This window comes from Lampris incognitus, chromosome 21, assembly GCF_029633865.1.
Source record: "Lampris incognitus isolate fLamInc1 chromosome 21, fLamInc1.hap2, whole genome shotgun sequence".
NCBI classification, from domain to species: domain Eukaryota; kingdom Metazoa; phylum Chordata; class Actinopteri; order Lampriformes; family Lampridae; genus Lampris; species Lampris incognitus.
Window position 1 is genome coordinate 13,660,672 of NC_079231.1, and position 26,507 is coordinate 13,687,178.

The window sequence follows — 26,507 nt, forward strand, 5'->3', positions numbered from 1 at the left end:
TCACTATGCCAAAGGGTATCTCTCTCTCAGCAGGATCCGACACTCACCTTCACAGCTTTCATATCACTGTGACGACGGCTAGTCTGCATGCCAGCGGCGGGTAGCTCGCCTAACTGGCAACTGACTGACTTGTCATAAAGGCCCCTTGGGTGTGTATGATGTGTGTGTGTGTGTCTGTATGAAACAGAGAGAAGAGGACTGACAGGGAGAGGGTGACAGACAGAAAGGCTGCATGTACGCCAACCTCCACAAGTGATTTGATCTTGCATTGAGTAGTAATCGTGTTTCTAAAAGCACTTGAGAGAAAATGAGTGCTCAAGTGTAATTGTTTCATCTGTTTCTAACACGAAACAACACGTTCAATTCTTCTGGAGTGACTCGAGACCTTAAGCTATTTCTTGGAAACTCCAGAAAGTTCAGCTGCATTGGAAACAAGTGGAATAATCTTATTCCAGTGGTTGATATTTTCGTTTCCATTATATAGGAACTGACTTTAAGACTGAATACGAGGGGGCGTCTGGGTAGCGTAGCGGTCTATTCCGTTGCCTACCAACACAGGGATCGCCAGTTCGAATCCCCGTGTTACTTCCGGCTTGGCCGGGAGTCCCTGCAGACACAATTGGCCGTGTCTGACGGGTGGGAAGCTGGATGTGGGTATGTGTCCTGGTCGCTGCACTAACGGCTCTTCTGGTCAGTCGGGGTGCCAGTTCAGCGGGGAGGGGGGACTGGGGAGAATAGCGTGATCCTCCCATGCACTAGGTCCCCCTGGCGAAACTCCTCACTGTCAGGTGAAAAGAAGTGGCTGGTGACACCACATGTGTCGGAGGAGGCATGTGGTAGTCTGCAGCCCTCCCCGGATCGGCAGAGGGGGTGCAGCAGCGACCAGGACGGCTCGGAAGAGCGGGGCAATTGGCCAAGTACAATTGGGAAAAAAAACAGGGAACGATCAAAAGACTGAATATGAGGCTAAATGACTGTGGGATGGATTTTTTTGGGGGGGGGCAGTTGCATTGCAGGTAAAGCAAGGGCGCAACTGCAGCATGGAGAGAGGGACGGAGCAAGATAGACGAGAGAGAGGGGCAGAGAAAGAGAGAGGGGAGAGAGATGAGAGGATCTGACAGTGACTGAAAAAGGTGTTGTGACTGACATATCTGTGACTTGCACTGGGAAAACTGTCACATTTATATATGCCTGTCTGCCTCTATGTCTCTCTGTCACGCCATCCATCACCAAGTGTCCAGCTGTCACTACTGAGGTAACGTGACGGACCGTACTGTATCAATATCTGTCTCGGAGATAGCTTTCAGGGTGATGTCATCCATCCGCCTGTCTGTCTGTCTGTCTGTCGCTGGAGACACTTGAGTGACAGTCATAAAAACAGCATCTATCTATCTGTCTGTGTGTCTGTCAGCTGGCCAGCTTTGATTCGTTCCGCCGTCTTTCCCTCGGCGAGGACGTCATGTCAGACCACAAGCCAAAATGCAACCCGCAAGTTTAAAACTGGTTTGCCAGTTATTTCTTTGACCCTCCGTTTGAAATGAGAACATCATGGTGGACTGGCTGCATGATGAAACGAAGCGGAGACACAAGCAATTAAATAAGTCGTGTTCTGCAAGGCATCTTTGTGTATGCATTACATGTGCATGCACCACATTTAATGTCAAGTTTGGGCAGTTTGTCAGGACATTTTCTCCGAACAGAAAAAAAAAAGAAAACGAGAGTTCTGCATCTGTTCATTCTTCCATCCAACCATAACTCTGTCTTACACCCAAAAGCCATTAGCAGCTGCACACTGTTGCATAGCCATTTGTCCGTCTGTCTGTGCGGCTCTCTCTCTCTCTTTTGAGTTTTCCCCCTTTTTCTCCCCAATTGTACCCGGCCAATTACCCCACTCTTCCGAGCCATCCCGGTCACGGCTCCACCCCCTCTGCCAATCCGGGGGGGGGGGCTTCAGACTACCACATGCCTCCTCCGATACATGTGGAGTCACCAGCCGCTTCTTTTCACCTGACAGTGAGGAGTTTCGCCAGGGGGACGTAGCGCGTGGGAGGATCACGCTATTCCCCCCAGTTCCCCTCCCCCGAACAGGTGCCCCGAGCGACCGCGACACATACCCACATCCGGCTTCCCAGCCGCAGGCACGGCCAATTGTGTCTGCAGCCACGCCCAACCAAGCCAGAGGTAACATGGGGATTCGAACCGGTGATCCTCATGTTGGTAGGCAACAGAATAGACTGCCACACTCAAATGTATACTTTAATGATTGGTTCACATTTTATCCCACGCCTCATACTGGAAACCATCTGGAGGGCCTTTGTGACAATCTTAAAAAATACCCTGTATCAGCCAATTCAACGGGGTCCCTCTATGTGTGGACTTCATATGAGAGCTGCATGTAATTCAGTCCACTACAACATGGATGTTATAAACCACGAGAGTTAAGCACCCCATGGTGGTTATTTTACTTATTTTACGTTAATGTGTGAAATGATGGGACAGGTAAGGAGGAGTGAAAGGCGGCATGTTAAAGTGCAAGGCTGCAAGACATCAGAGATGGAGTGAGAGTCAATGAGAACTCTAGTTAGCCATATGGAAAGAGAAGGAGGGAGAGAGTGAGAGGGAGAGAGAGAGACTACGACAGAGAGAAAGCGTGACAAAGAAAGACAGGGGCAAGAGATAAAGAGATGGAGGGACAATAAGAGAGACGGCGAAATGGAGAGACAAGAGAGAGGGCAGGAGAAAGAGTGAGAACAATAGAGACAAGACAGAGATAAAGTGATAGAGAAAGATAGAGATATGGTGGGGGGGGGGACAACGAGGCAGATGGAGAGAAAGGGAGAGAGAGAGAGAGAGCGCTCAGTGAGAGAGAAAGAGAGGCAAAATGAGAAAAATTTGGCAATGTTAATGCAACATTCATGCCAGTAAAGCAAGCTGAAGTGAACAGAGAGAAGAAGAAAATGAGCGATAGAGACAGATAGAGAGAGAGGAGCCAGACAGAGAGGCAGCCAGACAGACAGTGGGTGAAAGGGGGCATTAAAGATGCGGACGGGGGCTCAGCAGGGTTGCTAGGGGTGGGATTTGAACCTGCTGCCACAGCTCACCATCCTGTCACCAAGAGGTCTAACTAGAAGCCCCACAGGACCCCATGGAAGACGCTTCTCTCACACACACACACACACACACACACACACACACACACACACACACACACACACACACACACACACACACACACACACACACACACACACACACACACACACACACACACACACACACACACACACACACACACAGCCTGCGTGTGTCCCGGGGAAGAAAAATAAGTTATTACTAGTTAGGGGTATGTATGTTGTAAACACATCACAACATGATGTTTGGACAGGCTCTCTAAGCCTCGTGTGGAGGAGGCACCTGGAATGCATGATGCCGACCCGTCCGAGTCCACCTCCCATGTCCTACTTCACACCTACAGATGGTAAATCCTAGAAGTTCATCATCGCACATCTCTAAAACTAAACACTGCCAGCTAACCCTTGACAGAAGTTATCTTATCAGCTGTTAAATGTGAGCTATCCGTCGCTGTGGAGGAGAGTGAACTCCTTATGTGCTTACTACAATGCAGGCAGACCATCTATGACTTGTTCTGCAGCTCAGAAAAAAAAAAAAGGAAAAAAAGAAAGGGAGAGCAGTTTGTTCAACAAACCGGGCTCTCGCTGCATTCGTGTCCAGCCTCTCTGGATGACATGGAGTTGCCAACCGCAGGTCCTTAATAGTTTGGTGCACCCTAATTGCGGCCTGCTCATAAAATGTTCCACACACAAACCGCCCCTCTCCATGATTCATTTTATGCCACACTGATGCCGAGCATATTGTATACAGCGGTGTTGCCAAGGAAACACAATAAACAGGATAACGCACCCGAGTCCGCGGAACAAAATGGACAGAAACTCGTATCCTTGTCATTTCATTTTCACCGACAATAGTAATGGAAAAAAGAGAGGCAAATATGAAAATATGGCGTTGAAACCTACAACCAGAACCTACAACCAGAACCTACAGCCAGAACCTACAACTAACAGCGACGTCTGAAAGACTTTCACAGGTGTGTGAGTTTTACTGTTAAGAATGACACACAGCCATGTCAACCACAGACGACGCCAAGTGATCCCAGCAGCTCTGCAGCGGCGCTCTGACCTGTAAAGAAAGCTGCGGGTGTAATAATGAAGCTTTTACTACTCACGTGCCACTCAGCCGCTCTCTTTCATTCCTCTGCTTGGTTTCATTTTGTCCTCCCTTTTTCTCTCGGTCTCCTGTTCCCTTGTTTAAAGCGCCAGTATCAAACAGCTAGCCCAAACAACTTCACTCTTGGCAAAGAGTTTGGTCTTCTCTTGCCAGCCCCCCCCCACACTCAATCTCTCTCTCTTTCTCTCTCTCAATCTCAAGCTCTCTCTCTCAATCTCTCTCTCTCTCTCTCACTCAATCTCTCTCTCTCCCTCACTCAATCTCTCTCACTCAATCTCTCTCTCACTTTCTCACTCAATCTCTCTCTCTCTCTCTCCCTCCAACTATTTCAGACATGTTTCAGGACTGTGCACCAGCCAAATATGGGATAGGCTGTGTGTGTGTGTGTGTGTGTGTGTGTGTGTGTGTGTGTGTGTGTGGTGGTGTGGGGGGGGGATAGGGTGGGGTGAACACAGGAAACAAGGGAGGCAGCCTTATACGCCTCACATAATGAAGCGACACTAACACACACACACACACACACACACACACGCACACACACACCACTGACAGCAGTAACTTTTTCCTCTTCCAGCTGAATCAAAATGGACTACCAGCATCGATCGCCTTATCCTTCACAACAACCGTATCTATGATGTCACATCCTTTCTCCACTACCGCCGGTGGTGTGCATCCATTAACATAACTGTCTTCGGGCACTCTGTGCAGTAAAAAGTCAGCAACCCAAACTTTGCCGTGTTACTTTCGGTATTTGATAGCTTATTTTGTGCTTAACCCAGATAAGCTGCATGAATTATTAGAAATTCAAATGATCGGTGTAGGGAAAGTCAGCAGTAGCAGGATCTCGGAGAACAGGGTCTCTAGAAAGATCCGGATCAAACAGAGAGCGAGCGGTTACAATGTCAAGAATGTATCGATAACTGGACGGTCAGCAAGTCTCATGCCTTGGAGTCCATGAATCCAGCTCAAGACCTCTGAAACACATGACCTACTCTCAGTCGCCTGTTCGACAAGACCGCTACTTTTCTCAAATTTGGGGGGGGGGGGATTTGAGCTCACGGTATCATTTTACATGCAGAAAGGAAGAGTGAGCACATTATCTACAACGTACAGAGTCCGACCATTTCCGTGACAGAGCTGCTCAGACCTGCGGAGCGGAGCAACTTGACTGATCAGCCACTGGTGGGGTGGGGGGCGGAGGGTGGGGGGGGTTGCCCTCTGACTGCTTTAACCCTTTGGGTCGACAGCTGCTGGACCGCGGGGCTATTAGTGGAGCAAAAACAAGCCGACGTACGTCAAGTTCCTCGCACTGTACTCGCGCACACACACACACACACACACACACACACACACACACACACGTACAGACATTCATAGACAAATAAAGATGGACACAAGGGTACTGTATTTGTGCACACAAAAACACACAAGAGATGGACTCGTACATACACACACACACACATCAAACCAACGGCCGTGATCGCACAACCACATTCAGAAACCATTGAAGTGCCAAAGCCCATGACACAAACAGGCGGTCAAGAAAATCCGCCACCGATTTGAGGCAAGGCCGCACGAGGTACAGCAAAGCGAGGTAGCCTTAGCGCACAAATACACACACATTAACTCCTATGTGAACTATGCCCGACTGATCTCACTGACCCTTTTAGGGCACCCATCTTTCGTTCAGCCCTTCCAAGTGCGTTCCCAAGGTCGAGGGACCCTTTTAAAAATGGCACCGGTGAGCGCTGGCTAAGGCCCGGAAGCGGACCCGCATCAACGCCTAAGGATGAACGCTCCAGTCAACGCCGAGACAAATGAAGTCTGAGCTCCTCAGATGATGTTCGATGACCGATTGACGACTGTTGTGCTGCTGAGAATAGCCTCCTCTCTCACAGTGCGGACACCGTAAGCTGTGCGACGACAGTAAAATGGCGGAAAGCGTGTTGAGGGACAACTTCGTTTGTGTGTCTGCTCATGTGATTGTGTATATATGGCATCTGTGTAAGCATGTGTGCATTTCAGCATGTATACATGTGTGTTGTGCGTGTTTAATAATTCACTAAAAGTCTGCTACCCATTGCCAACTCGTGAGCGCAAACAAGCTGCGCCTCATTAACAGAATGTTAGAGAGCTTTTTAACCTTCTGGGGTCGGGATGTACAAGTACCATCCTGAGCTCCCGAGGACTCTTCACGTCTTACATTTTAAAGTTGGCTGTACACATATTAGGTAAATACTCCTGGAATCTAGGGTGTCCAGGTAGCGTGGCGGTCTATTCCGTTGCCTACCAACACGAGGATCACCGGTTCGAATCCCTGTGTTACATCTGGCTTGGTTGGGCGTCCCCACAACTGGCTGTGTCTGCGGGTGGGAAGCCGGATGTGGGTATGGGTCCTGGTCACTGCACTAGCGCCTCCTCTGGTTGGTTGGGGCGCCTGTTCAGGGGGAGGGGGAACTGGGGGGAATAGCGTGATCCTCCCACGCGCTACGTCCCCCTGGTGAAACTCCTCACTGTCAGGTGAAAAGACGCGGCTGGCGACTCCACGTGTATCGGAGGAGGCATGTGGTAGTCTGCAGTCTTCCCCGGATCAGCAGACGGGGTGGAGCAGAGACCGGGACGTGCTCAGAGAGCGGGCTGATTGGTCAGGTACAATTGGGGAGAAAAAAGGGGAGGGGGACCCTCCTGGAATCTGTTGAAGCCCTCCTTACATGTATGTGACACTATGGTCTTGCATGTTTCATGAGAAAACATTCTCCAAACCTTAAACCACATATGCCAGCGGTACCCAATTAAAATTCAACGAGGTCCAGTCACTCAAATGTCCCCCCTGCAAACGTCCGAACCGCCACAACTTGTGTTATGATTAAAGGGCCCATATTGCAGTTACTGTATAACTATAACATTAAATAGACAAAGTATGTTTCGACCACATTTCAACAAAACTGTCAGTTACTGTCAAAACTTTCCAGGGCGTCCAGGTGGCGTAGCGGTCTTTTCTGTTGCCTACCAACACAGGGATCGCTGGTTCGAATCCCTGTGTTACCTCCAGCTTGGCCGGGCGTCCCTGCAGACACAATTGGCCGTGTCTGACAGGTGGGAAGCCAGATGCGGGTATGTGTCCTAGTCGCTGCACTAACGGCTCTTCTGGTCAGTCAGGGCGTCTGTTCAGGGGGGAGGGGGAACTGGGGGGAATAGCGTGATCCTCCCATGTGTTACGTCCCCCTAGTGAAACTCCTCACTGTCAGGTGAAAAGAAGCAGCTGGCGACTCCACATTTATCAGAGGAGGCTCTGCAGCAGAGGGGGTGGAGCAGCAACCAGGACAGCTCAGAAAATAGGGTAATTGGCCAAGTACAATTGGGGAGAAAAAGGGGGGCGGGAAATCAAATAAAAAATAAACTTTCCGCACACAAACAGCTTGAATAAGAGGAAAAATAAATGAAAAGCCAAACATCAAGTATCTGAATGAATTTCTCATTTTAAGTAAAAGGAAAACAAGACTGAATGTTCTGAATAAAATTAAAGCGTGACTCTTTGAAAAAGCGCTTATTTTGTACAAACAAGAAAAACATAACACAGATTTAATGTCCCATTTCTGTTTCCCTTTTCTCCCACTTCACTTATCTTTATTCGGTGAGAGAATGGGCTTAATTTGAATAAATCACACTATAACACAGCTTCTCGTCGCACGTCCCACCTTACTTGTTTGGTGAGATAAATGAGCTTGTCCTGCCAGCAGTTCGAATCTAGGCTGGAATGGAGTCAGTGCCATTCTCATGGACACATGTCGCTGCTCATTGGTGAGTCTGGAATGATTCGAGAAAACAGACTCACAACTGTTACGTGGAGCCAAACATCATGATCAATGTGTGTAGTGCTACTTTGGTTAAACCAGGTAAAAAAAAAGTCTCAGACAGTCTGTAGCCAGAAATTGGTAGGGTTTCTACAAAATACCCTCTTAGTGCAGTATCTGCTTGGAGATCAGCCAGTTCCATGTGGAGAGACAGAGGTCCAGCATGTGCCCGTGCAGTCTTGAACGATTCCCCCTTCAGTCAATGGCTTTTTGTGTTGACCCAGAATCCAAGCAACTTCCAGTTTCATTTGCATGGTGCTGGGCTGTTAATGACTGGAAGAGGATTGCGGTGGACCGATTATCGAGTTCGTACATTTTCTGTGCCCTCACCTCTGATTTCTGTTTGGGTGTTTCTCAAATGATCTGCGCTCTGTCTCGTAATGGTGCTTCACATTGCTGCTTTTTACAAGTACCTCTGTCTCGGAACATATGAGGCAGACTGGTATGGCGCTCGCTGCTTGAAGAACGAAGACGTACTGCTCTGTCCATTCATTCTTGCACGATTTTCTGTGCCTACTTTTCTCATTTTGTACTTCGCCACTCTGCCCTCTCTCCTCTCCTGCATTTATTTCTCTCGTTTCCCTCTTTCGATCGCTGACTGTCAGAAAAATCCCTTTGATTGGCTGAGGTGCATGAACCACGTGACTTAAATAACAGCATGTGGTTGGTCTGGGGCCTCCCTGCTCTGCTTACCAAGTACTGTAAAAGCTGGACAAGTTGTGCCCGTATCAGAAACGGGTCCCGGTCCGGATACAGCCATTGCTCAGTCTGCTACTTGGTGAACCCTGAAATACGCCAAGCAGAACAGCCGCCCAAAACAACAGACCCGGGTCCCTTTAATCCGTGGATAAGTACACCCACAGTTCCTACACGAGTTCCTCAGAATACAAGAGTTCTCACATCCAAGTCCGAGGCGAGCAAAGCCTGCAATTAGAGAGATGAAAGCAAGTCAACTGGCCAAGGGATTTTATGCTGAGTGCCGAGAACAGCGTGGCCCATTCAATTAGGATCAAACTTGCAGTCCCGGCGATTCCCGATGACCTTTTTGCAACACAGCAATTACTACAACGGTTCTCTGGGGAGGTTCATAAAAATGAAACGGTCTTTGCGAAGCCATAAAAGAAAAAACCCATATATAAAATGACGGCAGCGCCACAATCATTGCCAAGTCCTGACTCAACTGAGGGGAGTTAGATCCTCCTGTTTGTGTATTGGGGCCTGTTCTCATCAAGTTCCTCAGATTAATGTAGCTGATTGCAGATCCGTTTTGCCTTGAGGGCCGAAAGCAATCAAAGGATCCAGGGGGACTGACTGTGAGGTTATCCTTTATACAAGAACAATGACCCTTACTCCGAGGGGCGAGTAGCATTGAGGTTTTGGAAGATTTGATGTCATTAGCCAATTGAATGTGAAGCAAAACGTTATTTAAACATTTCATATTTTAGGTATTTAGTGTTGAACCTCTCATTCGGAGGGATTTATGATGGGTTAGCAAGTACAAGATTAGGTTTAGCATCAGATTCAAAGAAATAGTGTTGCTTAAACTGGGTTAAAAATACTTCCATTTCTATTCACTAATCTGCCACAGGGCAAATTCTCTCTTTACCTTGTGGTTGGGGTGAAGGGTGAGTCTGCGAGTGCCGCACTTGTTGAACAAGAACCAGTCAAGCACCTTACTCACTGATGCTTTACCATATATATGCAAAAGGCGGGATTGATTCCAGGCCCTTTGTGTGGGATGGTAGCGGTGGTGTTCCTGCTTTAATGCCACGCAACATATCGACAGCACACGTATTCCCACAAATACTGACTCGTGCCCTCTAATGTCTTGCACCAGCTGCATTTGGAAAACAGTGGCGAGGCTACGGAGAGCTGCACAGGAAGATGGGAGCACAATGTGCATGGTGGCAAAAAATTTTAAAATCCCATAACCCCTGGCACACAAACATGGGCAGAGAGCGGAGGTAGAATCATAGGTAGGGGCTCCAGTTACAAGCCCCCTGGGGAGGGGGGCAGGCAGTTGCAGGGCGACTGACGCCCGCCTATTTCTGAAGCGGCTATTTAAAGGCTTTGAAGGCCTAATTGACAGGCTGGGATGGGGGTTAGGGGGCTCGGAGAGAGAGGGCCAGCTGGGTAGCTGTCACCGGCAGCTAAGAGAAAGGGAGGGAAGAGGGCCAGCAGCGCAGATAGAGCATGTCCACTCCTGTCGAAGATTAAAGGATCTCTACAATGGACTCAGTGCAACACAGTTAATGCTACGGATCACTGTTGCTGGGTCTCAACGGAGTTCCTTTATTTTCCACACTGTACTGAAGCAAAACACCAAGGCCTCGCCTAGAATGTCAAAAACCCCATTCTGTTTTTCTTTTTTTTTTATTCTTGGTCATTCAGGCCTGGGCAGAGACACCACACCACCTTACCAAGTAACTGAGAGCAGACCTACTGAACATGTGACAGCATGTGAGTCTGGAAGTCTCTATTAGCAGCTGTAGATGACTGAAGACAACTAATCCATCACCGAGTGTGTGTGCTTGTGTGTCTCTGAGTGTGCATTTAAGTGTGTGTGTTGGTAAGCATGCAATCGTGTATTTTTGCATGTCTGTGTCTGCACGTGTATGTGTGTGCGTGTGTCTATCCGTTTATGTGTGTTAGTACGCACACACACGGGTTTACTTGTGTCTGTGGGTGTGCATCGGTGAATGCACACGCATGTGCTTGCCAGTGTGTGCTTGCACCTGTCTTTTTCCACGTGGGATCATGCATCTATCTGTGTGTTTGTGTTGTTATCCATGCGTGTGTGTGTATCTGTGTGTGTACAAGGCATGTGTGTGCTTGTATATGTGCTACTCCACTCACCGTCTGTAGTGTCCTCGAGGCGATGGTCGAAGTGCTCGTAGGAGTCCCAGCGGATTAGAGGGTCTTGGGTGTTGTAGTCCACAGACACGCTCGGCCCATTCTCCAGGTGGCTCAGGCCTGAGGAACACAATGGAACATGGGCAACGAAGACCTCAAATGGGGGGTACTAGGTGTCAGACACCGTCATTTAGACAGAGTGAAGATAAAAACTTTCCTTCTGAAAACAGGCTATAAAAAATTTTAACAGCCACACTTGCAAACAACAGAGAAAGCTGAACTCAAAACAAATGATGGAACTCTTAATATGACTACAAGCGACCAACAGCAAGGCTGAGAGGCTGAAACTGATGCTGTAAAACTCTGACAGACAGTTAAATGTTCAATTCATCGCCTATATAATTCTTTTTCCCCCCAATTTGGATATAATGGTTTATATGGTATATCTCTAATGACCTAGACACAAGAAGAAAAAAAAAGAAAAAAGAATATTACTCTTACTACAACCAAGTGCAACTGGACTTGGTATATATCCATGAAGACGTTGGATATATACCAAGTCCAGTTGCACTTGATTCAACTCCTTTGGATAACCATGACCTGGATGAATGAAAACATTCACAGACCTCTTACTACAACCTAGGAATTTCAGTATTTAAAAAAAAATCCTATTTGTGTGATGGCTTCCTCAATAACACTATTTATTTATTTATTTGTTAATTTTGGGGAACCCCCCCCTTTTCTCCCCAATTTTATCCGGCCAATCATCCCACTCTTCCGAGCCGTCCGGGTCGCTGCTCCAGCCCCTCCGCCGAGCCGATCCGGGGAGGGCTGCAGACTACCACGTGCCTCCTCTGATACATGTGGAGTCCCCAGCCGCTTCTTTTCACCTGACAGTGAGGAGTTTCACCAGGGGGACATAGCGCGTGGGAGGATCACGCTATTCCCCCCAGTTCCCCCTCCTCCCCAACAGGTGGCCCCGACTGACCAGAGGAGGCGCTAGTGCAGCGACCAGAACACGTACCCACATCCGGCTTCCCATCCACAGATATTGTGTCTGTAGGGATGCCCGACCAAGCCAGAGGTAACACAGGGATTCGAACGGTGAGCCCTGTGTCAGTAGGCAACAGAATAGACCGCTACACTATACCTGGACGCCCCACCTCAATAAAATTCTTACACTTCTACTAACCCCTATCATTTTTTTTCTCGGTACACATTTTCGGCACGTAACAAGTCTTTTCTAGTTGTTTTCTTGTTGTCCTTTAAGAATGACAAAACAACTACCTCTGATTTTCTCTGGTCCATAGGAGAAAACAAACTCCACCTTTCCATATTCGGGGAACCTCTCATCTGTATAAAGGCAAACACAATTTCCAAGTGTTTACTGTTAACCACAAGAAAAACAAGCGCACAAACTCGTTCAGCATATACAAACTAATGTGTACTGTTGAGTAGCAAGCTACCTTTGAAAGTCTCGTCCAGCTCCTTCTTCCCAAACACCACCCCTAAGTCATGAATAGCGCAGGTGTGGAACTGCACCCTGAACACCACATCTCTGTTGGGGTTTCTGTACCTCTTGTGGTAACACTTGAGCTACAAGACAGAGTGCTTCATCAATAAATCATCACATTAGACAATGAATGAAGCAATTAAGTCAATCAATCAATGATTCACTCAATCCGTCAACAAATCAGCCAGTCAGTAAGTCAGTCCGACATCTGATCAACCGGCATACAAGTTCTCCTTCGGCTATTGTAAGAACCTTCCGTCTGTCTGCCTATGATGTCATTTTCTGTCTGTCTACACAGAAGACGAAGAGTATGCTACGTTAAAATACGATTTATGAATTATCACATCCTGAAGAACTGCTGCGTCAAGTTCAGCTTGTACAAGAGCTTACCAAGATGTCTCCCTTCAGAAGCAGGCCCGGCTCGATGGTGATGCAGATACTGGTATGGCTGTCTCCTTGCACGTTGCTACAGGAAGGACATCGGTGAACATCTGTGAGCCTTCATTTAATAAAGATTAAACCAATTTTGCCCCTGCGCACAAGCATCAGAATCACACAGGGGGCGAAAAAAAAAAACTTTAAAAACAATGTCCCTACTATATTCCTGATGTGTACACCGGCTGCATTGCCTGGTAGATCTTCAGGAAAGGACGGCAGCCTGTGGAGGGAAGAAGGTCAAAATCAGAAAACAAAAATGATTGCATCAAATTGAAAAAATATTTATATACATATATATTTTGGAAAGTTATGAAGCACTGAGTGTATACAGTGCACGTTTGATACACACCTCCTTTAGACTCAAAGTTGGGTATGCCGTGCATGATGACATGATGCAGGAACAGGGGTTTGTTATTGATCTTTATATGTCCAGACAGCAGGCCATTGAAGTACTGCACATACCTAAAGCGAAAAGAAAGGCAGCTCTCAACACAGGTTAGCAGGCCATTGGTTCAAAATCCATCCATCCATCCATCCATCCATCCATCCATCCATCCATCCCTCCAGCCATCCATTATCCAAACCACCTATCCTGCTCTCAGGGTCGTGGGGTTGCTGGAGCCTATCCCAGCAGTCATTGGGCGGCAGGTGCGGAGACACCCTGGACAGACCACCAGACCATCACAGGGCCGACACACACACACACACACACACACACACACACACACACCAAGCGACAATTTAGTACCGCCGATTCACCTGACCTACATGTCTTTGGACTGTGGGGGGAAACCGGAGAACCCAGAGGAAACCCACGCAGACACGGGGAGAACGTGCAAACTCCACACAGAGGATGACCCGGGATGACCCCCACCCAACGTTGGCCTACCCCGGGGGCTAAAACCCAGGAACTTCTTGCTGTGAGGTGACCGTGCTAACCACTGCGCCACCATGCTGCCTGGTTCAAAATCTAAAGCAATTACAGGCAACGTGTGCAAGATATGAAATAATCATATAACGGGTTGCTAAAGTTGATTGTTAAATTGCAAAATTTGGGGGTCTTAAATCACCATATGGCGACTCTCAGAACATAAAAATGGTATACATAAAACCCCCAGAAAGACTAAAACCACATCCTGTATAGCACACTACGGCATCCTTAAAGGTGTAGTGCATAATTCTACCTTCATGATGAGCACTACAGTTTGACGATCTGAATAACAGCTCCAAATGAAACAGGCAGGAAGCTTGGCACCTCCGTAGGAGGCCATTCAAACAACAGCAGCAACACATGGCATTTTGGCATGAAGAAATGCGGGTTGTCTAGGACCTGTGAGTCCTTTACTTTGTTCCAATCAGCAACCCCCGCTGATATTTACCAATCCCCTTTTGCCCCAGGAAAGCCAAAATATCTCAGACTGCACCTTCATGCTGCACTTCACCTTTACCTCCCACTAATTCCTACAACCCCACATGGTCTGAACTCCCACAACCCCACATGGTCTAAACTCCTACAACCCCACATGGACTAAACTCCCACAACCCCACATGACTAAACTCCCACAACCCCAAATGATTAAACTCCCACAACCCCACATGGTCTAAACTCCTACAACCTCACATGACTAAACTCCTACAACCCCACATGACTAAACTCCTACAACCCCACATGACTAAACTCCCACAACCCCACATGACTAAACTCCTACAACCCCACATGACTAAACTCCCACAACCCCACATGACTAAACTCCTACAACCCCAAATAACTAAACTCCCACAACCCCACATGGTCTAAACTCCTACAACCCCACATGACTAAACTCCTACAACCCCACATGACTAAACTCCCACAACCCCAAATGACTAAACTCCTACGACCCAACATGGTCTAAACTCCTACAACCCCACATGACTAAACTCCTACAACCCCACATGGACTAAACTCCTACAACCCCACATGACTAAACTCTTACAACCCCACATGACTAAACTCCCACAACCCCAAATGACTAAACTCCTAAAACCCAACATGGTCTAAACTCCTACAACCCCACATGACTAAACTCCTACAACCCCACATGACTAAACTCCTACAACCCAACATGACTAAACTCCTACAACCCCACATGGACTGAATTCTACTTTGGCCATAAAGCCGCCTTTACCACACTCTGGGACATGTCACAGTGGGTTGGTCTGTACAAAGGCCAGGCAGGGGTGTGTTGCGTTAGTGTGGTCTAGTTGTTAATGATGATAATGATGATGATACCAAGCGTGACCTTCAACACGGGGTCGGTACATGTAACCCCCGCCCATGCTCTGCTGTCAGTAGCCAGATGGTTCAGCTGCTTTGAAATTCAATTAGGCCTGGCCAGGAAGCCCAACACAGCTGGCCCGAGGAAGGGGTTGTGTGACTGTATGTGTGTGTGTGTCCTTATGTGTATGGTGTGTGCGTATGTTTGTGTGAATATGTGTGCATGTGTGTGTGTGAATATGGGTGCATGTGTGTGAATATGTGTGCATGTGTGCGTGTGTGTGCGCGCGCACGTATGTGTGGTGTGTGTGTATGTGTGCATATCTGTGTAGTGTGTGTGTATGTGTATGGTGTGTGGGTGTGTGCGTGCATATGTGTGTATGTGTGGTGTGTGTGTGTTTGTGTGTGGTGTGTGTCTGCACGTTTGTGTGTGGTGTGTGTCCTCATGTGGTGTGTGTGTGTATGTGTGTGTGGTGAGTGTGCGTGTGTGCATATTTGTGTGGCGTGTGTGTGTGTATGTGTGTGGCGTGTTTGTGTGTGTGAATATGTGCGTGTGTGTGCGCACGTATGTGTGTGTGTGCTTGCGTATGTGTGTGGGGTGTGTGTGTATGTGTGGTGTGTCTGCACGTTTGTGCGTGGTGTGTGTCTGTGTGTGTGTGTTTGTGTGTGTGTGTGGTGAGTGTGCATGTGTGTGTGTATGTGAATATGTGTGTGTATGTGAATATGTGTGTTTACGTGCGTGTGTGTGTGCATGCGCGTGTGTGTGCGTATGTGTATCCGTGTGTGTGTGTGTGTGTGTGTGTGTATGTATCTGTGTGGTGTGTGCGCGTGTGTATGTGTATGGTGCGTGTGCGTGCATATGTGTGTATGTGTGGTGTGTGTGCGCGTTTGTGTGTGGTGTGTGCATCTGTGTGTGTGTGGCGTGTATGTGTGTGTATGTGTTTGGTGTGTTTGTGTGTGAATATGTGTGTGAGTGAATGTGTGTGTGTGCGTGCGTATGTGGTGTGTTTGCGTGCGTGCGAGTGTGCGTGAATATGTGTGCGTGTGTGTGAATGTGTGTGTACGTGCATGTGTGTGTGTGTGCGTGCGTATGTGTGTGTGTGTGGTGTGTGCATCTGTGTGTGTGTGGCGTGTATGTGCGTGTATGTGTTTGGTGTGTTTGTGTGTGAATATGTGTGTACGTGCATGTGTGTGTGTGCGTATGTGTGGTGTGTTTGCGTGCGTGCGTGTGTGTGAATATGTGTGCATGTGTGTGTGTGTGTGTGCGCATGTGTATGTGTATGGTGTGTGGGTGTGTGTGCATATGTGTGTATGTGTGGTGTGTGTGCGTGGTGTGTGTCTGCACGTTTGTGTTTGTGTGTGTGTGTATATGTATGTGTGGTGAGTGTGTGTGTGTGTGTGAATATGTGTGTGTACGTGCGTGTGTGTGCGCGCGTATGTGTGGTTTGTTTGTGTACGTATGTGTGTGTGTGTGTGTGTGTGTGCGCGCATGCGTGCGTGCATGTGTGTGTGCCTTGTGACATCAAAACTGGATACAATCCCAAATGTCAACTTAATCAACTCAGAGCAAACAGCAGTGTTCGTGTCTGTAGTTGTGACACAAACTTCCCTGTGCTTCACTTCCCCTTCCATCTTCTCTGAGTAGTACTCTAGAGTAGTCCACTGCATGTTACTCTACAGTAGTCCACTGTATGTTACTCTACAGTAGTCTCTGAGTAGTCCACTGCATGTTATAAAGTAGTCTCTGAGTAGTCCACTGTATTTTACTCTAGAGCAGTCCACTGCATGATACTCTAGAGCAGTGGTTCTCAACCTTTTTGGGGTCCCGGACCCCCTGCGTATTTTTGATCTACCCTGAGGACCCCTCCACCTGATCTTGGGGGAGGGGGGTTGCAATTTGATAGAAACAGTAGAAACTGCATTTTAAATTGCATTATAGCATTTATTCACTCTTTGGGGCAAAAATAAGAGCTTTCAGTTGTAACTTAGATATAGTTAACAAAACAGAATTCTTATGCAGTAACTTTCAGATATATGTAACAAAACAGAATATGTATTCAGTAACTTTCAGATATATGTAACAAAACAGAATATGTATTCAGTAACTTTCAGATATATGTAACAAAACAGAATATGTATTCAGTAACTTTCAGATATATGTAACAACAGAATTTTTATGCAGTAACTTTTAACAATGCAAACGGGAGCGACATCTCTTATTAAAATACAATAAATTACACTTGTGAAACAGACGTAATTAGAGAAAAAAGTCCTGTTCCCCTTTATAGTTTAGGTAGATAAAGGTCTCAGTCACATTTGAGTAAAATAATCCTATTTCTATAAATGTCATAGGATCTTTTTTTTTAAAGATATTTTATTTTCACAGACCCCTTGCAATTACACCACGGACCACTAGGGGTCCGCGGACCCCCGGTTGAGAAACACTGCTCTTGAGTAGTCTCTGAGTAGTCCACTGCATGTTATTCCAGAGTAGTTTCTGAGTAGTCCCCTGCATGTTACTCTAAAGTAGTCTCTGAGTAGTGACTGCATGTTACTCTAGAGTAGTCTCTGAGTAGTCCACTGCATGTTACTCTAGAGTAGTCCACTGTATGTTACTCTTGAGTAGTCTATGAGTAGTCCACTGCATGTTACTCTTGAGTAGTCTCTGACTAGTCCACTGCATGTTACTCTAGAGTAGTCTCTGAGCAGTCCACTGCATGTTACTCTAGAGTAGTCTCTGAGTAATCCCCTGCATGTTACTCTAGAGTAGTCTCTGAGTAGTCCACTGCATGCTACTCTAGAGTAGTCTCTGAGTAGTCCACTGCATGTTACTCTAGAGTAGTCTCTGAGTAGTCCCCTGCATGTTACTCTAGAGTAGTCTCTGAGTAGTCCACTGCATGTTACTCTTGAGTAGTCTCTGAGTAGTCCACTGCATGTTACTCTAGAGTAGTCTCTGAGTAGTCCACTGCATGTTACTCTAGAGTAGACTCTGAGTAGTCCACTGCAGGCTCTTACAGCAGCGCTGCCTGAGCTTTCAGCTGACATGACTCTGCCTTCTTTTAGCTTGGTGTGTCACTATGGCAGCAGCAGATTCACCGCCGCTCTCCCTTCTCCGTGTTCATGTCACAGATTCCAGACCACCACACTCGTACAGCCCGGTGCCGAGATAATTATACCCCGCGCAGGAAATAGCAGCGGCAGGGCAGAGGGCAAGCCTATAGACCCGGCTGGCTGCCTAATTGGCTCACTAAAACGGAGCATTTTGTGTCCCCCTTGAAGCGTCCCGGGTCTCTTTTTACCATTTTCTAAAAAATCTTTTTCACGCCGCACCGGGATCGGGGGTCTCGCTCCAATCCTCTGGAGAGGAGGAGAGACGGGAAGGAAACAAGAACTCAGTGAGCATTCGAGTATGAACAACTTAAGCGGCGGCATGTCACTCCAAGGCATCTTTCAGAGGTCGTTCTGCGCCAAACATGGGCGACTTTACGACAAATTAATATAATACTGGCAAGAGGCAATTATCATGGTGAAACAACCAATCACAGAGCCGAATCAGAGCTACCGGATTTATTTATTTATTTTATTACAGCAGAGATATGACTGAATGTCTACCCACCCGGGTGACTTAGCTACTGTATGGTAACACACTCGTTTTTGTGGTTATATTTTCCTTATCCAGTATTTGCCGTCGAGCTGATTGGAGCCCGAAGTGACTGTTTTTCCAATTCAACACCCAGCCGAAAGCATCCTGCAGATAATGTGCCTGGAATGAAGTGCCACTGCGCCCAGGGGACACCAGTGGAATTCCTCGGACGTGAAAAAGATAGACGTCTCTCTGTTCCATGACATTTCGACGCAATTATCTCAATTAACCTTTAATTGGAGATAAATTAAAGAAGAAAAAAAAAGGAAAGAATTTCCTCTGGAAGATGTTCAAAAAAGCAGATAGGGGGAAGACGACATTTTTCCTCTTGTTAGTAACTGGCTTCCTTAGACTGGAAAACAACTTGAACCGGTACCATCAGTTCACCCGTAGATAAAACAGCAGTTCAGGAATGTGGCAGTACAGCATCTGCATGTTACAGTCACACTGCCGCTCTTACATTTGTAGTTTTTTGCAGGTTTAAGAATTTTCTCATCTGTTCTCATTTGCCTTAGCAGATTTATCTGTTGCTCTTGATTTGATAATTCCCATCCATTGCAACCATTATCCAAGCCTCTTGGGCGGGGAGACATCCTGGACAGGCTGCCAGGCCATCACATTCACACATAGGGACAATTTAGTATGGCCGAGTCACCTGACCTACATGTCTTTGGACTGTGGGAGGAAACGGGAGCACCCGGAGGAAACCCACACAGACATGGGGAGAACATGCAAACTCCACACAGAGTATGACCCGGGATGACCCCCACAGTTGGACGACCCCGGGGTTCGAACCCCGGACCTTTGTGCTGTGAGGCGACCGTGCTAACCACTGCGCCACTGTGCTGCCCAATTTGATAAGTCCAAGCAGTAAAATGAAGAAATATTGGCAGAAAAAAAATCTGTCAATAACGGCAAAGGTTAAACTCATAAACGAGGTAGTCCACGGGAGAGATCAGTGAACAGGAAGTGATATAACAACTGACCTTTTCTGGGATGGCTGACCCACGGGAAGTGCCTTGTCCTCATAGAAGCGCCTCATGGCAAACCTGTCCAGTGCCTGGTCTGCGCTGCATGAACCAACAACAAAACACAAGTCATTGTTAAAGCAATGAAATGTACAATCTCTCTTCACTGGCTGCAACATACTCACGATGATTCCTGCCATGACCCCCACATACAGACACACACATATGAACACACACCACACAAGCGCGCACACTCATGTCCACACTCTGAAGATCTCGTTCAGCTTCTCCCCTCCGTTTTGCTGGCCTTGCAGTCCTTACTGGTTGTTTTACTACCAAGTGTTCCCTGGACTCTAACACCGGCATGTACGTTACAGAGTACCAACTGTTTATATTTTGAAAACTCAGCCTCGAGTTTTACACAGTTCTCGTTTTATGAATGTCACCCGGCTTTCGTCTTCTACAAAGTACTGATGCTGACCCCTCCAACCCCCACCCCATAACATCTGGATGTATTAAAGAACAATCCCAATGTCCGAGCTCCCTCTCTGCAGCCCAAAACAATAAGCCAACCAGGAGGGGGAGTTCTGCCATAATAATCATCACATCGGTGTTTGATTTTAGTAGCCCCCTCCAGTCCTGGACCTCAAAGGTCTGATTGTTATTGATCGATGTGAACGTCCTCACACAACCCGGCGATGAAAAGATTTGAGGAGATTTGGTGAGCGATGTACAATCAAGAATAATGTACTCTTGTTTTCTTTTCCTGTCGACGGCGTCAACTCTTCACTTCTCCCCAGCTGATTATTTTAGCTTTACGCTGCAAACAGTACAGTGTGCTTTGTGTTGAAAATTTAAGACAGGAACGTGTTTTGCAGGGGTGTCTGGGTAGCGTAGCAGTCTATTTCGTTGTCTACCAACACGGGGATCGCCGGTTCGAATCCCCGTGTTACCTCCGGCTTGGTCGAGCATCCCTACAGACACAATTGGCTGTGTCTGGGGGTGGGAAGCCAGATGTGGGTATGTGTCCTGGTCGCTGCACTAGCGCCTCCTCTGGTCGGCGCCTGTTTGGGATGGGGAGGGAATAGCGTGATCCTCCCACGCGCTACGTCCCCCTGGCGAAACTCCTCACTGTCAGGTGAAAAGAAGCGGCTGGCGACTCCACATGTATCGGAGGAGGCGTGTGGTTGTCTGCAGCCCTCCCCGCATCAGCAGAGGGGGTGGAGCAGCGATTGGGACAGCTCGGAAGGGTGGGGTAATTGGCCAGATACAACTGAGGTGGGGAAAAAAGGGGGGTGTTTTGCAGATCTTAAAGTGGCTCTGATTTTGGGTCATGCAACTTTAAATGTCCTGTACCTGGCGGATATGTTGCTGTAGTGCATGTATGCAGCCACCACCACCCCGGTCCGACCTCTATTCCCCTGAGATAGAGAGAGAGAGCGAGAGGGTGAGAGAGAGCGAGAGGGTGAGAGAGAGGGTGAGAGATAGACACAAGGAGGCAAATGAGAAAAAGCACAAGGACAGTACTAGTGACTACAGTAACTTCAGTGAAGTACTGCACAGAGGGTTGTTTGTTTGAACATTTTAAACAACATCTGAGCGACTGCCATCAAATTTCACTTGACGACAGCTGCTCACACTTGCATGAGTTCGGTTGTCTGCCTCCATATGTCATTCGAGGAAAAGTTGCGACTTTCCTAACAAATCATATTTTTCCTCAAATAATGAAATAATCCCGTTAAACACCGCGGACACTGGAAAGTCTAAATACATGCACCACAAATCCTCCACAAAGCACTGACAAGCTCTCCCAGTTGCCTTACCTTGTTGTGGAGCACCACCACATTGCCCGGGTCCCCGCTGAGCCACGTGTCCATAGCCTTGCACATGCTGCAGATCTTATCCAGCGCGGGCGCATGGTGGTCTGGCCAGCCAAAGTCCAGAACCTGAAGAGGATTACAGAGAACAGAAAAAATGTAAGCCTGACAAGTCTACACTCCTTCTCCACGACCTTTATCAGCCAGACGATGTGGATCTTTGTTAGGTAAAAACTGTGTGTAACCTCAAATATTCTGGCCACACAACTTATCTGTCAACTGATAAGGAGTTTAAGTGTGCAGGTTTGATGTGGTCTCGATGAGCCGGTATTTAGTAGAATCAGGTGTGTTGGAGATCACCGCATAAATGAGTGCACGTGTGTGTGTGAGAGATGAGAGCTCCTACTATTGGTCTTTTTGCTTCCCCTGACCTCTGACCCCCTGGAGCTGCTGGGGATTCAGCATTTTGCTTGAGGGCACTTCAGCTGGGTTTGCTTATGTAGGGGGCACGACCCCCCGAGTCCTTCAGCTGAATGAGAGTCAATCAAAGCAATATGCCAGTGTCAGTGTGTGTGCATGTGTGTGTGTGTGTGTGTGTACTACATTCTGAACAATTACAGAGAAATGTCCACACCCAGAGATGGCCAAGTGAACAATTGCTTAACCTAAACACACCACAGCAGAGACTCAACAGAGTCTCTGGTTCAAAGCCTTCGACACCGCTTCCCTACTGTCTAACTCCAGCCTTAAGGCAAACAAAGATGGCGGCCCACTCCTCTTTTCATGTGTGTTTTTTCTTAAATGCCATTGTACCTTGTGGTTTAACTTGGCTAAGTCATTCCATCGGTCACTCAGGTTCAGCATCTGAAATCCAAGAGCACATATTCATGCATCAAATACCACCCTTAGTGACACGACCCACTCAAGTACTGAACACGTTTCATTTGAGACACAGGGCATTCCTGCTCAACTCCTTTCCACAGAGAAACACTGTCTGCACATGACTCGTAAACTCAAACAAGGGAGGGAAAAAAAACATGATCTTTGATGCTCCTGAAATACTACAGAAAGAGACTGAGAGTGGGGCGTCCGGGTGGCATGGCTGTCTATTCCGTCACCTACCAACATGGGGATCGCCGGTTTGAATCCCCGTGTTACCTCCGGCTTGGTCAGGCATCCCTAAAGACACAATTGGGCGTGTCTGCGGGTAGGAAGCCGGATGTGGGTATGTGTCCTGGTCGCCACACTAGCGCCCCCTCTGGTCGGCCGGGGCGCCTGTTCGGGGGGGAGGAGGGGGAACTGGGGGGAATAGCGTGACCCTCCAGCGCACTACGTCCCCCTGGTGAAACTCCTTGCTGTCAGGTGAAAAGAAGCGGCTGGGGACTCCACATGTATGGGAGGAGGCATGTGGTAGTCTGCAGCCCTCCCCGGATCGGCAGAGGGGGTGGAGCAGTGACCGGGACGGCTCGGAAAATAGGGTAATTGGCCAAGTACAACTGGCAATTGGGCGGAAAAAGGGGGAGAAATAAAAAAAAGAGAAGTATTTTGTAAAAGTATGTCTCACTATTCATTCTCATAACTTGAAGCTCAATTTCACACCATTTCTAAATGACGACAACAAATCCGCTCCGGACCGTACGGCTCGGACTTGAACAGCGGAGGTTTCTCACCAGGTAATGCTCGCCATGCTTGGAGTGCAGCATGGAAGCCACCTCCTTCAGGTTGGAGGTGTAGCTGCGCTCCTCGGCCCCGGCGGGGAAGGAGACGGAGATGATCCTCTCTGTGATGTAGACCAGGTCCACCTCATAGCTCTCCTCCATGGCCTGCACCACGCTCTGGCTCCTGGCCGACAGGACAGGAACAGGGAGAGAGACGTCACACACGACAGGCCTTTAACCAGCACAGTTACTTTACCAAATACATACACCGGGTGTACATAAATACATATCATACAAGTGTGCCACATTATATTGCATTAGTTTATATCTTTTTTTTCTTGATTTTCTCCCCCTTTTTTCTCTCCCCAATTGTATCCGGCCAATTACCCTGCTCTTCCGAGCCATCCCGGTCACTGCTCCAACCTCTCTTCCCATCCGGGGAGGGCTGTAGACTACCACATGCTTCCTCCGATACATGTGGAGTCGCCGGTCGCTCCTTTTCACCTGACAGTGAGGAGTTTCGCCAGGGGGACGTAGCGCGTGGGAGTCTCACGCTATTCCCCCCCAGCTCCACCTCCCCCCTGAACAGGTGCCCCGACCGACCAGAGGAGGCGCTAGTGCAGCGACCAGGACACATACCCACATCCGGCAACACGGGGATTCGAACCAGGATCCCCGTGTTGGTAGGCAATGGAATAGACCGCTGTGCTACCTACCGCTACATGTTGCTAGTTAGCAGGCAGGGGTTCAGTGTAATGCTCAAACCTAATGTGAGAGGATGGGGGGCTGCAGATGGACTCGCTGCCTACTGCAAGAATCAAACCTGTGACCCCTTATGACCTCTATAGTATTCTTTGATTTATTCTATCGGTGTTCGTAACCAAGATACACAGCATATGGAGAAGCTCCCCCATATTAGTTTCTCACTTCTGTACAAGTGGTTTCTACTAATGGTGTAAGTCATAACAAGCTGTCCTTTCCAGAAAGTTCTCTGTTTGAGACAGTCCTCTGTATTGTACACTTGCAGCTTGACAAATGTCAGCATGACAGTTTCTTTACACAACGGAATTCAAAAATGTTCATGTTTCTGGACCACGTGTAACTTGGAGACAGGACAGTTGCGTTGTGTCATGGAGTAACTGCAACACGCAGCCTTGCAAGCTGGCGTCGCCGAGTTGTGTCTTACCGCGACTGTCTTCGTCTCGTCTCCACACTCTTGCAGGACCTTGTAGATCCCTGAATGACACACACACACAGAATGACTCATGAGCAAAACGTGTCTGGAAACGAGGACCAGGCCTCCATAGTTACCTGAATGAGTCTAACACAACTGTAACTAAACAGCCACGGTCACACAGCTAGAGAGAGAAGGAGGGAGAGAGGTTGGAGGGATGAATGTAGTGTGAGGGGGAGAGACAGAGGCAAGGACACAAGGTGCAAAGGGCAGTGAGAAGGAGGGACCGGAAGAGGGTGGGAGAGAGAGAGAGGGAGAGAGGGTTAGCATGATAGGATGTGGTTGAAGTAAGTAAGTAAGTAAGTAAGAAAGAAAGGCAGAAAAAAAGAAAGAGAGAAAGATGGGCAAGACTTCTAATCAGTGTTCATGAATCTACCAAGACTCCAACACAGTTTGCATGTGTGCTACCTAGCAATTCACCCAGCATGCTGGTGTCAGGCGGTGTCCCTGTGACAGGGCTGGAAGAACAGCACTAAATACAAGCTGCAGCGCCACAAGACCACTGCTGTACAGGAAGACAGGAAGTGGTGGGCTCTTACTACCGCCAAAGGGAAACGATAAGGACAGACGGGCAGACAGACAGGCACACGGACAGACAGGCAGGCAGACACACAGGCACAGAGACACACAGGCAGGCAGACACACAGGCACACAGACAGAAGGACAGACAGAACAGCACGCAGATAGTCAGACACACACACACACACACACACACACACACACACACACACACACACACACACACACACACACACACACACACACACACACACACACAGACAGACAAGCAAGCAGGCACACAGACAGACAGACAGACAGACAAGCAGGTAGGCAGGCACACAGAGAGACACACAGACAGACAAGCAGACAGATGGACAGACAGACACATACACAGGCACACAGACAGACAAGCACACAGACAGACAGACAAGCAGGCAGGCAGGCAGGCACACAGACAGACAGACAGACAGACAGACAGACAGACAGACAGACACACACACACAGATAGACAGACAGACAGACAGATAGGCAGGACAGACACACACACACACACACAGACAGACAGACAGACAGATAGGCAGGCAGACACACACACACACACACACACACACACACACACACACACAGATTCTTTTCAATTCCATGTTAGACTTTTCGGCATTGGAGAAAGAATGCTGCCCAGTGTCGGCCAGGCTGATCTTCAGTAATATCCTCAGCATCTTCTGCACTTTTCCCAAGATGTAAAAAAAAGGGTGAATGTTCAATTACTGGTCAAGCGATTAACTGGCAAAGCTACAACAGCTGGTGAGAAGAGTCTAGAAGCGTGGTGCAAGGTTAAATACACACCCCCAAAGCTCCCCATGTTGCTGTTGAGCTGGTTCACAAAGATGGAGCTAATATTCCCCCGCAGCCAAAATGGGAAACATAATTCACAGAGACTTGACAGGATCCAGATGCTAGGACCACAGACACCAGCGTGTGCAAAACGAAACAGCCTGTTCACACGGCGCTCTGAGGGTGTTGCTCAGGGGCATACCAACAATCTGTCATGTTGTAGATGTATGGATAGATGCACGCTCATCGAGTTTCTTTTTTTTTTTTTGGTCGGAGATGTGTCAATTCTGAGCGCGCCTATCTTGTTTCACTTTAAAAGTAAATGTGGCCAAGTGAACTTCAGGAGTCAACATCTATCACTCTGGTTACAGCAAACAACCACCAAAACTGAAAACCAAAATCTTCACATGAAACTCATACATAACACACTGGGTACTAATACAGTACAGAAACTCAAAACTATAATTTACACATCCAAAGCAGAACAACTTGAACTAAAGAAAGGCCCCAATTTTTTGGATATTCTGCTGGGGGTGGGGCCTACCTTGGACAACGGGTACCCTGTGCTCCACCTCCAGGAGGACCGCAGGGAGGCCAGGCGCCTCTGGATGGATGTACCTAGGGGCATGGCTGGACACGGTAACCCCCTTTTCCTTTTATTCAAGATCCAGCTGAACAATCAAAATATGGCT

The 26,507-nt window shown here is 47.9% G+C and overlaps 1 protein-coding gene across 4 annotated transcripts in view; it reads right to left on the reverse strand.

Moving 5' to 3' along the window:
* tns1a (tensin 1a) overlaps positions 1–24,566 on the reverse strand; it is a 58,247-nt gene extending 33,681 nt beyond the window's left edge. For all 4 annotated transcript variants that reach the window (XR_008812372.1, XM_056300912.1, XM_056300911.1 and 1 more), the window contains exons 1-12: positions 24,433–24,566; positions 23,259–23,430; positions 22,402–22,452; positions 21,595–21,717; positions 21,128–21,192; positions 19,790–19,873; positions 13,253–13,365; positions 13,063–13,123; positions 12,856–12,931; positions 12,419–12,548; positions 12,240–12,305; positions 10,956–11,072 (exon numbers count right to left, since the gene is read on the reverse strand). Coding sequence is in view for 3 of the 4 variants with exons in the window: in XM_056300912.1 (XP_056156887.1) it covers positions 10,956–11,072; positions 12,240–12,305; positions 12,419–12,548; positions 12,856–12,931; positions 13,063–13,123; positions 13,253–13,365; positions 19,790–19,873; positions 21,128–21,192; positions 21,595–21,717; positions 22,402–22,452; positions 23,259–23,408 (1,036 nt within the window). In the remaining variant the exon portion in view is untranslated. The remainder of the gene's footprint in view (positions 1–10,955; positions 11,073–12,239; positions 12,306–12,418; positions 12,549–12,855; positions 12,932–13,062; positions 13,124–13,252; positions 13,366–19,789; positions 19,874–21,127; positions 21,193–21,594; positions 21,718–22,401; positions 22,453–23,258; positions 23,431–24,432) is intronic.
* Positions 24,567–26,507: the final 1,941 nt, after the last annotated feature.